Source organism: Anomaloglossus baeobatrachus, chromosome 6 (genome assembly GCF_048569485.1).
Source record: "Anomaloglossus baeobatrachus isolate aAnoBae1 chromosome 6, aAnoBae1.hap1, whole genome shotgun sequence".
Lineage (NCBI taxonomy): Eukaryota > Metazoa > Chordata > Amphibia > Anura > Aromobatidae > Anomaloglossus > Anomaloglossus baeobatrachus.
Window position 1 is genome coordinate 167,357,786 of NC_134358.1, and position 14,403 is coordinate 167,372,188.

General features: G+C 50.2%; 1 protein-coding gene across 2 annotated transcripts in view; it reads right to left on the reverse strand.

Annotated features, from left to right (window-relative positions):
* Positions 1–14,403, reverse strand: part of ENOSF1 (enolase superfamily member 1) — a 125,911-nt gene that overhangs the window by 46,144 nt on the left and 65,364 nt on the right. For both annotated transcript variants that reach the window (XM_075314478.1, XM_075314477.1), the window contains one exon: positions 6,245–6,331. In XM_075314478.1, the coding sequence (XP_075170593.1) occupies positions 6,245–6,331 (87 nt within the window). The remainder of the gene's footprint in view (positions 1–6,244; positions 6,332–14,403) is intronic.

A 14,403-nucleotide genomic window follows, 5' to 3' on the forward strand; every position in this document is an offset into this window, starting at 1 on the left:
TGGGAAGCAGATGAAGCTGTGGTCCCTGGAACACCCTGACGTGGACTTTGCCATTTTGAAAGACAGGGCAGTGAAAGCACTCCAACCTCCTGTGGACACAGACCCCGTCGCACCAGCATGGCCTGCCAGTTCCACGGCTGCAGGAGCGGAATCCTCCTCGCAGGCCCTGATAACTGCAAAAGGACTCAACACGCCAGCAGAGACCATAAATACACTATCCTCCCAGGTGCAACAGCTCACTAAGGACGTCGCACAAATCCTGAAAGCAATGCAGTTGCCCTCAGACACCAAAGTCCCTCATCGGATCCTGCTAGCTGACAGCCCAGAGGACGTCCCGTGGATGCGGAGGAGAAGAGGTCCTGCAACCCGAGGCAGGAGCAGTGATCGCTATGACTCATCTGGACAACCCATCTGTCGTCGTTGCCAGGAGGCAGGTCACTATGCAAGGGCTTGCCCTTTAAACGAGCCAAACCTGGGGCCAAGGGCCAGTCCTCAGGATTAAGAAGATCAGGCCCAGGTCGCTGCCGTGATCAGTACGTGGGTGGACGTCCTGTCCTGTCCATCGTCCTGGATGGGATCCCTACCCCGGCATTATTGGACACCGGCTCTCAGGTAACCACGATCCCGTATGTCCTGTATCGTAGGTTTTGGTCGGACGACGATCTCCGACCACCGGACCCCTCCCTCACCATCTATGCTGCCAACGGACAACCTATAGACCAGATTGGGGTCAAGGAGGTAACCATAAAGGTGGGAAGGCAGGAAATGAAGGGACAAGGACTGATTGTTGTGGACACTGATATTAGAGAAAGGAACCCGCAAATGATTTTAGGCACTAATGTCATAGAAAATTGCCTAGGGGAAGTGTTGTTGTTGCTTCACCAGATTGTTGAAGGTGCTGAGGGCAGGTCGCAAAGAGCCTTGCAAAAGGAGATCCGAATCATTCTGAGGAAGCAACAGGTAAAACAGACTGGCGGTGAGATTGGTAGTGTACGGGTGATGGATGCTAACCCCATTGTGATACCCCCACGGAGTGAAATGATGATGTGGTGTAGAGCAGCGGTAGGTCTCAGAGGACAAGATTACCAGGCTGTACTAGAGCCCACTCATTCAGACCACTGGCCCACGATTCTGACAGCCAGGGGGGTAGTTGATGTACACAAGGGACGAGTGCCTGTACGAGTGTTGAACTGTGGGGAGGAGGAAGCCAGACTACCAAGGTACGCTACCATAGCCAAACTGTTTACATGCTCAGATGACGCCATAACACCTGTAGGTCCCCTGACACAAGCTGACTCAACAGAGGATGAGACCTCCCAAAAGCAGTTAGAGGACTGGTGCCAGAAACTACACGTGGGGACTGACTCTACACCCGTCTACCAGAAACATGGGGTTTACAGGGTCGTGCAGGAATACGAGCAGGTCTTTAGTAAGAACCCACTAGACTTTGGTAGGATCAAAGGGGTGCAACATCACATACCCACAGGCAGTCATCCTCCCATTAAGGAAAGACATAGGCCTATTCCACCAGCCCATTACCAGCGCACAAAGGACATGCTGAAGGACATGAAGGAGACAGGAGTCATAAGGGACAGTTGCAGCCCCTGGGCAGCTCCCCTGGTCCTGGTGAGGAAGAAGGATGGCACGATGAGGATGTGTGTGGATTACAGACGGATAAATCAGATAACACACAAGGATGCCTACCCTTTGCCAAGGATAGAGGAATCCCTCGCTGCCTTGAAAACCTCTAACTACTTTTCTACCCTAGATCTTACTAGTGGCTACTGGCAAGTATCTGTAGCAGAAGAAGATCGGGAGAAGACGGCCTTCACCACCCCAATGGGCCTCTGTGAGTTCAACAGCATGCCATTTGGACTCTGCAATGCCCCCGGGATCTTCCAGAGGCTGATGGAATGCTGCCTAGGGCACCTCAACTTTGAAACCGTCCTGCTCTACCTGGATGATGTCATTGTGTACTCCAAGACCTACGAGGACCACCTGAAACACCTGGCTGAAGTCTTTGAAGCGCTGTCCCGATATGGAATGAAGCTGAAACCATCCAAGTGCCATTTACTGAAGCCAAAGGTCCAGTACCTAGGTCACGTGGTCAGTGCAGAAGGAGTAGCACCGGACCCAGAGAAGGTCACAGTCATCCAGGAATGGCCCACACCTACTACCGTCCGGGAGGTACGCCAGTTCCTTGGCTTGGTAGGCTACTACAGAAGGTTCATCAAGGGCTACACGAAAATGGCAGCGCCTTTGCAAGAGCTCCTGGTAGGCCACCCAAAGAAGAAAGGAAAGATCTCCGGCCCGCCATTTCACTGGGGAGAAGCAGAAGAACACTCCTTCAGACAAATGAAAGGGGCCTTGACGGGTGAAGAGATCCTAGCCTACCCTGACTACGGTCTGCCATTCGTACTGTACACAGATGCCAGTAATGTGGGACTGGGAGCAGTGCTTTCACAGGTGCAGGGAGGCAAAGAGCGTGTGATTGCTTACGCCAGCAGGAAGCTCAGGCCTACTGAAAGAAACCCAGAAAATTATAGCTCATTTAAGCTAGAGTTCCTGGCCATGGTATGGGCTATCACAGAGCGGTTCAAACACTACCTGGCAGCCACCAAATTCACTGTCTTCACGGACAACAACCCCCTGACCCATTTGGATACTGCTAAATTGGGTGCCATGGAGCAGCGTTGGGTAGCCCGACTGGCGAATTATGACTTTACTGTCAAGTATCGGGCTGGCCGCAAGAACGGCAACGCAGATGCTCTGTCCAGGATGCCTCACCTAGCAGACGAGGGTGAAGATGTAGATGATCTTGAAGAGATTGAGCTGCCAGCGTTCCATCGCCATGGAGCAAAACAGTGCCGGCAGTTGCGTGCCAACCGCCAAGAGGTGACCCTGAACCCACTACCTCACTACAACTGGAAGGAGACCCAGGAAAATGATCCAGCGGTAGGCTTGGTAAAGAAACTGATCAACCAGCCTGGCGCCAGCCTTGACAAAGGAGCCCCACCTGAGGCACAGTACCTATGGAAGGAGAGGGGTCGATTATTCATCTATCAAGACAAACTTTACAGGAGCATCATTGACCCGAGGACGCATGAGAAGGTGTGGCAAGTGATTGTACCACAGAAGGATACGAGGATGGTGCTAGAAGCCTATCACAATGGTGCAGGCCACTTTGGTTGGAAGAAACTGGAGGCCCTACTTAAAGTAAGATTCTACTGGGTGGGCATGAGATCTGCCCTAGAGAAGTGGTGTCGAAACTGCGGGCCCTGCAATCTTAGAAGAAAAGACCAGCCCAGCCAGAGAGCACCACTCCAGCCAATCCAAACTAAACGGCCCCTGGAGATCGTGGCCCTGGACCATGTAAAGTTGGCACCCAGCAGACAAGGCTACAACTACGCTCTCACTATGGTTGACCACTACTCCAGATTCCTGGTGGTAGTACCAGTCAAGGACTTGACCGGTCAGACTGCAGCCAAAGCGTTCCAGACACATTTCTGTCGACCACATGGCTATCCAGACCAAGTGCTCACTGACCAAGGACCAGCCTTTGAAGCTGAAGTGTTTAAGGAGTTTTGTAACCTTTACGGCTGCAAGAAGATCCGTACCACGCCTTACCATCCTCAGACCAATGGCATGTGTGAAAAAATGAACCACATCATTCTCGACCTTCTGAAGACTCTCCCATTAGAAGAACGAAGTCGGTGGCCGGAAAAACTGCCCGATCTAGTGGACATGTATAACAACATCCCTGTGAGTTCCACGAACTGCACACCGGCATACCTGATGAGGGCCAGACCAGGGAGATTGCCAGTAGATCTGGAAATGGGAGTTGAGACCCCTGAAGACCATCTACAAGGTGCTGATTGGGATTCCAACCGCCAAGCCCAATACAAGAAAGTACAAGAGTGTGTGGAGCGAAGCCTGACTCAGCAGCGTGAGAAACAAGAAAAAGCCTACAATCGAAAAGCACCTGCTGTTCCTTTGATGCCAGGAGATATAGTTCTCAAGAGAAAGAGAAGACATCATAAACTTGACAATCACTGGGAAGAAGAACCCTATACTGTGTTACCATCGACGCTTAGCAGTGAAAAGACATGCCTTATCAGCAAAGATGGAGGAAAAACAACAGCTGTCGTTTCTAGAGATCGCCTAAAGAAATGTCCTGAACAACTAAGAACCCCTGAAGAAAGTCCCAACCCTTTGCCAGTTCAAGAACCAAAAGAAAAGATGATCCATACTGTACTTGGAGATTTTCCAGCAAGTTGGCCTCAATACAATGGAGCAGTAGTTATTCCAGTCATTACATTCCCTCAATCTAGAGAAGTAAGAGAACCAGAAGAACCTGTTCAGAACCTGGAAGAGCCAAATGTAGCTGAAGCAGAAGACCATGCATTGGTATCAATACCCAGTACACCCATTATTCACATTGAGACACATACATCGGGTGGGAGGACACAACCTCAGACAGATGACAGTATAGTACTGCGTAGATCAACCCGCAGCAACTTTGGTCAGCTCCCATTACGCTATAGAGAAAGTACAGTTTAGTTCAAAGTGACGGTATGAAATGTAATGTTTCACCTGTTTACAGTTAAGTAACGTTTAAGTGAAATGTGCCCACAAGGACTATTGTGAGACCTCTTTAAAATGTTTTCTTTGCACTAGTTTACGTGCACTTTAAAAATGGACCATCGGTTATGAACTGGCTTTAACCACAAACTCTTGCATTGTAAAAAAGTTACCTCCTTGGTACCAACCACAGGGTCTGCCTGTTGAGGGGCATGGCTCTGCACCAACCAGGGGCACGCCTGTTTATGGGGCCTGCCCTCCAACACTCGGAAGCGGGTACGCCTGTTTATGGGGCCTACCTTACACCACTCTCCTCAGGAGAGGAAGATTGGAGGAAAGGTCTGGGGAATGTGATGGCCCAGCCCTGGTCACCAAAAGGACCGGCGACCTACCTCCTGGAGGTTTTTGGGTGGGGTTCGGACATGTGGGTGGTTGGTGGTGGAATGGTACCTGGTATGTTTAAATGTAAATAATTGCCCCTGTGTGGGAAAAGTTTGTATTTACCTTTTTCTCTTGTCTTTGCAGCCCGAGGACGTGCTGATGATAACTAAGGGGGAATGTGGCGCCCCTGACCTGGTCAGGCACCACAGAGTATTGCACCCATGCGGGGACAATGCTTCCAGGTAATTTCCAAAGGCCAGGATGAGGTGCACACACAAACACATAGTGACCAGGTCTCCCACATCACAAGAAGGGACCCTTGGGTAGCCAGTAGGGGGGTTAACTTTCAATTCCCAGCTAGGGGTGTGTTCAGAGGCTGGTTGCTAGGAAGCAGGAGAGAGGAAGTGAAGAAGGGGGTCGGGAGCTGGAGGTTGAGGTGTGTGGAAGGGAGCAGAGGGGCTCTCGTGTAAGACAGGTCCTGAGGAGTGCAGTAGCTGAAAGCGGGGGAGAAAGGGTACCGTGGGTCGGCCTGAAAGACATCCAGAGAGAGGGGTGGCTGAGTACGGAGATCCTGGTATCCGAGCACGCAAGGGGAAACAGATCCCCAGTACAGGCAGCAAATCATCCAGAGCTGCTTAACCTACAGGTGGGGGGGGTACTTTATGCCCTCACCACTACTACACAGAGCTCGAGCCAAGCAGCAATCACCAGGCCCATAAGGGGACAGGGCCAGAAGCCATCCCACCAAGGCCACGCTGCCGGCAGACGGGCCAGAGAGAGGGGAGCAGAGTAGTAACAGCTTCCCTGGAGGAGTCCTACCACGCTTCAAGCAAGGGATCCTCCCAAACAAAAAGAGTGCAAGGAGGGCGAGCGGACAGCTACCCTCAGAACGGCCTCCTGGAATTCCTGGTTCCACCTGGTTATCACAGTGTCGCCCGGGCATCTCACCGTGACCTCTAAACAGTGAGTAAACACGTTAAAAGACTTCTTGGACTGTGTTTGAGTCATTCTGCGACCTGTGGTCCCACACACATACACAGGGACCTGGGGCTTGCCTTACTCTCAGGAGGCTATTACAACCGACTGCACCCACCATCAGCCCCAGGCATCCCTTAACCTGCAGTGGCAGTCCGCACTGACCGCAATTCTGAGAGTGGCGTCACGACGAATCCCAAAACGAAGGTTCCCTACCTGTGACCAGACCGTCCCATCCCGTGGAGTCCCTAAGGGTAATACACTGCTGCACCGCACCTGTAGGGCTTCACATACATGGTAGAAATACCTTCTGTTCTTGCTTGGCCCATAAATCCCACACTCCATTGAGCACTGCAGCAGTAGCCAGTTGTACAACCCCTTTTTCCGGACCAATCTGAAAAAAATAAAGTAAAAGTATTTCTTGGTTTGTAAGGAAAGACACTGATTACTTAGGCTACGTTCCCACATTCAGCTTTTGGTGAGTTTTTGAAAATGCAGATTTTCTGCACCTATTTTCCTAATTAGGTTACTTGCTTTTTTTCGTTGCGTTTTATAATGTGTTTTTTTCCATGCATTTTTATTGTGCTTTTGATGCTACGTTTTTGTTTCTTCTTGGTGTAAAGTTTTAAATAAAGCTGCTTTATTTTTGATACTTCCTGGTATTTAGCTTTGACAAAACTTTATTGACATAGTCATGTGCGGTTTACATGTTTTTTTTTCCCATTCCTTTCTGCCTCGGAAATGCACTAAAATGCTTGTCCGTTTTTACATGGAGATTTTCTGCTTCTAATGCAAGTCTATGGGGAAAATCTGCAGATAAAACTCAACGCTTCTGCAAGAGAAATTGACAATGCTGCAGATTTGAGACATGCACTGCAGGTCAGTTTATGCTAAGTAAAAAAGAAGCACAGGGGCAGGAGATTTCTATATTATACCCCATCCATTCTGCTGGAACTGTAACACGCTGCTTTTTTACATAGGGAAAATATTTGAAAAAAACTCATCAAGGGCACATAGCCTTATATTTTCTGTAGTGGATATGAGGTGTTGATAAGGATGTGCCCCTCCAAACTTCAGTTCAATCTAATCAGTGTTGGCTCTGTCAGACTATCTAGGGAATCATCATGTTAATAAGTGAAATCATAAGATCCATATGTCAATTAAGCCATACATTTCCAGGAGTAATAGCAGAGAAATATAACAGAGTTCTACGAAAAAGTTCTCTAATATTCTTATATCAACAAAAATACAAGTTTTTTCCAAAGAAGACATGTGAGGACATACAGAAGGGTACCAGCGCCGGGCCTCTTGGGCACTGCACTTCTTCGCCAAGTAGACTCTGGGTGCAGAGTGGACTTTGGGCAGTGTGCATGACACTTACTTGCTGCTTCGGGCTGGTGTCAATCAACACTACTGCCAGTTGTCCACGTAGGTGGGTAGTCAAACATGCAACACCAGAGTTCACACCAGATTTGTTTACTTTTATTGTTCACACCATTAAAACAGACATGGCCTTCCTTCCTCTCTCTGTGGAGGATTAATTTTCATGCTGCCCTCCACTATCTCTGACCTAATCCTCAATACTCCGGGGCCTGTGCCTCCTTCCCCCTAATACTGTACACCTTTGTCTGCTTCTGTGCCCCAACAGGTTCTCTGGCTAAATGGACTCTGTAAGTCTGCCAGGGTGAGCCGTAAGCTCCAGACCTCCAGAGGTTACCTTGAGGTTTCTAATTAGCTCTAGCACCAAGGCCTACACCTTTGTCTGCTTCTGTGCCCCAACAGGTTCTCTAGCCAAATGGACTCTGTAAGTCTGCCAGGGTAAGCCATAAGCTCCAGACCTCCAGAGGTTACCTTGAGGTTTCTAATTAGCTCTAGCACCAAGGCCATGTCTTCTCATTTTGAACCCCCCCTTTTCGACTGCCTTTCCTCTCCTAGCCATCAGCCCTGCCACTCCTCTGTTTACTACTTTTATCCCTTTCTAATCTAATGTCCTCTAAACTCCCTTTACCACCTACTAAACCCGACTTCTAGCATTTAACAGCATGATAAACAGTCCTAGCACTGCTACATCCAGAACCTACTCTTCTCTAAAACATTTAAATATCAACACATGCATTTATAATATTCAACAACATACACATAAAAAATACCATATTTACATCATGGGGCAATGCCCACCTTTTACACACCTCCCCACTTAAATATAGTTGTCCCCGACAATAGCTAGCTATAAAACATCAAACACGTATTATTATGTTGGTAAAACACTTGTCGATCTTTGGCAGCCTAAAAAATAATGAATGAAGTGATGGTACAAACGACGCCTGTCTCTTTCAGCCCCACTAATAAAGTATGGAGTACAATGCTCGGCTATCTCTGGCAGCCTCATTAATAATTTAATAATAAATAGGTGATGGTACAACACTAGGCAATCTCTAGCAGCCACATAATTGAGTGATGGTATAGCGTTCTGTTACCGCGGGCATCCCCATAAATAATGGATTGAGTGATCGTACAACACACGCCTATTTCCTGTAGTCCCATAAATAGAGGATGGACGGATGCTACATGACTTGCCTATCACCTGCAGCCCCATTAATAATTAATGGAGTGAAGGTACAACGCATACCTATCTCCTGCAGCCTGGAGTGATGGTACGCATGAAGGACAATCACTCTATTAAAATAGAATACTTCAGAGCCTTCTCCTTGCTTGACAGCCGCTTGGCATTAAAACTTGCTTTCAGTCAGTGCGGGGGGGGGGGGGGGGGTAGCGCGTACACAGCTGCCACTCTCCATACACATAGAGCGGTGAACTAGTGCCAATGTCACCCCCTCCCACGACTGAAACCCAAACGCTGCTGGGAGGAATAAAGTTATTTTCCTCCCAGTAGCAGGGTTGAATGTGCAGGTGCCGGGTAGATTTCATTTGATATTAACCTGCAGATTAAAGGCCCCGTCACACGCAGTGATGTATCTAACGATATATTGCCGGGGTCACGGATTCCGTGACTTACATCCGGCATCTTTAGCGACGTAGTTGCATGTGGCACCAACGAGCGACCGTTAATGATGGAAAATACAAAATCGTTCAAAAAATCGTTGATTGTTGAGGATGCAGGTTGTCCCGAGGCAGCACACATCGCTATGTGTGACACTTCAAGAACGACGAACTACATTTTACCTGCAGCCGCTGGCAATGAGAAAGGAAGGAGGTGGGCGGGATGTTACGGCCGCTCATCTCCACCCCTCTGCTTCTATTGGGCGGCCGCTTAGTGACGCCGCTGTGACGCCGCACGAACCTCCCCTTTAGAAAGGAGGAGGTTCGCAGGCCACAGCGATGTCGCTAAGCAGGTAAGTCCGTGTGACGGCTCCTAACGATATTGTGCCCGTGCACGCAGTGATTTGCCCGTGACGCACAAACGACGGGGGCGGGTACGCTCGCTAGTGATATTGCTGCGTGTGATGGGGCCTTTAGCCCATATCTGCAGGTTAATAGTGTTTTTACTGGTGACAGGTTCCTTTTAAGATCAAACCTTTTTAAACCCATTGACAGCAGTCTAGAATTTGATTCAGAATCATGTCTATTCCTCAGGTTTTCGACGCTTTTCTGCCTCCCAACTTCCTGCTTGTTTGGGGTACACTGTGCTCCAAATGACTGACAGCTCAGGCATGCAGCTTGGATGAGCCGCTGGCCTGAACTGTGCCCTCTCCGACTCTGCTAGCTGAGGTAGCTTTGCTGTGCAGCTTCAGAGAGTCTCAATCCAGTGATCCGACCAGAGCAGCGCTTGCAAGCTGTATCACACAAGTACAATATGGCACCATGAATGCATGAAACTACAGAAGCACCCTGCTTCTCGGAAATATAATTGCTTGTGGTGGAACAAAGTTGCAGCATGCGGAGTGCTTCTAATTAATCATAAAGCACATAATATATGCTGCTGGGCAGGGTAAGTGCACACAGCAATGCAATATGCATGAACCCTTAAGGTACCGTCACACTAAGCAACTTACCAGCGATCCCAACAACGATAGGGATCGCTGGTAAGTTGCTAGGAGGTTGCTGGTGAGCTGTCACACTACGACGCTCCAGCGATCCCACCAGCAACCTGACCTGGCAGGGATCGCTGGAGCGTGGCTACACGAGTTGCTGGTGAGCTCACCAGCAACCAGTGACCAGCCCCCAGCGCTGCATGGAAGATGCTGCGCTTGGTAACTAAGGTAAATATCGGTATCCAACCCGATATTTACCTTGGTTACCACCGCACGGAGCTACACGTGCAGAGAGCAGGGAGCAGCGCACACTGAGCGCTGGCTCCTTGCTCTCCTAGCTACAGCACACATCGGGTTAATTACCTGATGTGTGCTGCAGCTACACGTGCACAGAGCAGGGAGCAGCGCACAATGCTTAGCGCTGGCTCCTTGCTCTCCTACTTACAGCACACATCAGGTTAATTAACCCGATGTATGCTGCAGCTAAATGTGCACAGAGCAGGAGCCGGCAGCACAGGCAGTGAGAGCGGCGGAGGCTGGTATCGAAGGTAAATATCAGGTAACCAAGGACAGGGCTTCTTGGTTACCCGATGTTTACATTGGTTACCAGTGTCCGCAGAAGCCGGCTCCTGCTGCCTGCACATTTAGTTGTTGCTGTCTCGCTGTCACACACAGCGATCTGTGCTTCACAGCGGGACAGCAACAACTAAAAAATGGCCCAGGACATTCAGCAACAACCAACGACCTCACAGCAGGGGCCAGGTTGTTGCTGGATGTCACACACAGCAACATCGCTAGCAACGTCACAAAAGTTGTTCGTTAGCAGCGATGTTGCTAGCGATGTTGCTTAGTGTGACGGGGCCTTAAGATTCCCATCATTCTGCATTAAAACTATATGTATAATTAAATATAGGACTATTGACTAGATAACTGCCACAGAATCTAACCATGTATGCTACTAAATAACATTAAACTGCACATTTACTATTCTGACCAGAAAAGAACGAGAAAGATGTTATATATAACTTTTACGCATTAGTCCTGCAATGTTGTCACATAAATAATAAGCTAATAAAACTAGGAGCAAAAAAATTGAAAGATTGAAAACTGTGACGTCAAAGATATCTTTTTTTAAAAGATCAAGATGACTCAGAAAATTAAAGTGCCTGGAGAAAAATGTAAAATGATAAAATATAAGAAAGAAAATCATGAACATGATCTATAACCAGGATTTATGATTATTCTAATGATGCAGGGAAGTAGCATGAGATTTATCTGCAGTTCCATTAAGTCTAAAATTATACTTGTCTTGTTTTGCTCAAAAGAGTTTCTTTTCTGGTTATGGATTTACATAATTTATCTTTTAGTAACAATGGAAAGAGCAAAGTTTCTTTGCAGTTCTATGACAATACAACTAGGAGTGTGTCATGGGGTATAGGGGGATAACAGAGGACTGGGGTTCCTAGACTGGCCCTCAGGCTAGGGGACACTAGCTGTCCCTAATCCCAGAGATACCTCTAGTGGTGAAGATGTCTGGGCCGCAATCAGCAGCTCAAAGTGTGCATGCGCAGGAGCGTGTGATGCGTCATCTACACTGGGCTGAGAAGTAGGAATGCAGCAGAAGGAGGCACCGGACCCACAAGCAGCGACACCCATTGGACCGGACCGCCCCGCAGGTGAGTATAATAAAGGGGAATTTTTACGTTCTATAGAGCGGCATGAGCTCTTATATACAGTATTCTAGAATGCTGTATATAAGAGCCTACTTGTGGTGGCCACAGCTTATAAGGGGAAAAACTTGCTGACAGGTTCCCTTTTAAGCATGATTAAAAAAGGAAATGAATGGAAAAATCACCTTAAATTAAGGAGTTGGTGGCTACACGTACCTGGTTATGACTTTGCAAATTACGTTTTTGTTATGTCGTATATTGATATGTATATGGATAACATCTTATTCTTCTCTCAAGATCTCAAATTCCATCTCTATTCTCTGTTCTTGCTTATCTACGTAAACATTCCCAATACGCTAAACTGGAAAAATGTTTGATTAAATGTTACAAACTACTTTTCCTGGTTTAATTCCTTCCGCTCGTTATAATATGGACCCAGAAAAAGTCAACACAGTAATCAAATGGCCTGAACCCAGCAATCTCAAAACACTTCAAAGGTTCCTTAGCTTCATCAACTAATATTGCCAGTTTAGTCAAATTTTTCTCAAGTTGTTATTCTTACCACTGTCCTGACCATGAAATGTGCAAATACTCACCTTTGGTCAGACTCAGCTACTGTAGTTTTGTCCTGTCTGCTGAGATTCCTACATCACCCATATACCAGAAAGGTGTTTTGGTTTTTTTTTTTATTGAGGTGGATGCCTTCTCTTTTGAGACTGAATCATTCTTATTTTAATAAACTGAAAAAAATCAAACTGTACCCATGCACTTTTTTGTTTTTTAACCCCTTAACGACCTTTGACGTACTGAGTACGTCATGGTGACATGGTGCTAAACGACCCATGACGTACTCAGTACGTCATGGCGAAATCGCGGTCCCGGAGCCCCGGGGAGTGAAATTTGTTTACTTAAACGGTAGATTCGGGAAGGAGGGGACCTCTGCCTGACCTCAGGAGGGGTGGTGCCTCCTCCCCGAACCTACAGAGGCTGTGATTGGCTGACAAACGCCGCTCAGCCAATTACAGTCACTGTAATGTGTCAGCCATTGAAAATGGCTGACACATTGAAATCCAGCCATAATCAGTGCTGCTGTAGCACTGATGACTGGCTGGAGCTGGGTGATCGATGCTTCACCCGCCCCCAGCTCTGATTGGAGAGACCGGCCTTGTGACCGATCTCTCCCAATCACTGTGGATCTTGTGCCGGTGACCTGCATGTGACCGCTACCCTCAGCTTCACTCCGTCCGTGAAAGCTGATGAGAGCGGTCGCTGTAGGTGCCCATCGGTAAGTTATAGCCCCCCCGATCCACCGCTGCTCCCCGCCGATCCACCGCTGCTCCCCGCCGATCCACCGCTGCTGCCCGCCGATCCACCGCTGCTGCCCGCCGATCCACCGCTGCTCCCCGCCACGCCGCTGTTCCCGCCGCTGTCCCTGCCCGCCACGCCGCTATTCCCGCCGCTGTCCCTGCCCGCCACGCCGCTGTTCCCGCTGCTGTCCCTGCCCGCCACGCCGCTATTCCCGCCTCTGTCCCTGCCCGCCACGCCGCTTTACACGCCGCTGTCCCCACCGCCACCGTCCCCTTTCAGTCGCACCCACCTTTTTCAGCCGCCGCTGCACCCGATCGGCCGCCGCCTCCATCGGCTACCACTGCACCTAATCGGCTGCCGCCTTCCATGTGCTGCCTCCCCCCCTCCATGTGCTGCCTCCGCTCCATGTGCTGCCTCCGCTCCATGTGCTGCCTCCCCTCCATGTGCTTCCTCCCCTCCATGTGCTGCCTCCGCTCCATTTGCTGCCTCCGCTCCATGTGCTGCCTCCCCTCCATGTGCTGCCTCCCCTCCATGTGCTGCCTCCCCTCCATGTGCTGCCTCCCCTCCATGTGCTGCCTCCCCTCCATGTGCTGCCTCCCCTCCATGTGCTGCCTCCGCTCCATGTGCTGCCTCCCCTCCATGTGCTGCCTCCCCTCCATGTGCTGCCTCCGCTCCATGTGCTGCCTCCGCTCCATGTGCTGCCCCCCCTCCATGTGCTGCCTCCGCTCCATGTGCTGCCTCCGCTCCATGTGCTGCCTCCCCTCCATGTGCTGCCTCCCCTCCATGTGCTGCCTCCGCTCCATGTGCTGCCTCCCCTCCATGTGCTGCCTCCCCTCCATGTGCTGCCTCCCCTCCATGTGCTGCCTCCCCTCCATGTGCTGCCTCCGCTCCATGTGCTGCCTCCCCTCCATGTGCTGCCTCCGCTCCATGTGCTGCCTCCGCTCCATGTGCTGCCTCCCCTCCATGTGCTGCCTCCCCTCCATGTGCTGCCTCCGCTCCATGTGCTGCCTCCCCTCCATGTGCTGCCTCCCCTCCATGTGCTGCCCCCCCTCCATGTGCTGCCCCCGCTCCATGTGCTGCCTCCGCTCCATGTGCTGCCTCCCCTCCATGTGCTGCCTCCCCTCCATGTGCTGCCTCCCCTCCATGTGCTGCCTCCGCTCCATGTGCTGCCTCCCCTCCATGTGCTGCCTCCGCTCCATGTGCTGCCCCCCCTCCATGTGCTGCCCCCCCTCCATGTGCTGCCCCCCCTCCATGTGCTGCCCCCCCTCCATGTGCTGCCTCCCCTCCATGTGCTGCCTCCCCTCCATGTGCTGCCTCCGCTCCATGTGCTGCCTCCCCTCCATGTGCTGCCTCCCCTCCATGTGCTGCCTCCATGTGCTGCCTCCTCTCCCCCCTCCCTCCATGTGCTGCCTCCTCTCCCCCCTCCCTCCATGTGCTGCCTCCTCTCCCCCCTCCCTCCATGTGCTGCCTCCCCTCCCCCCTCCCTCCATGTGCTG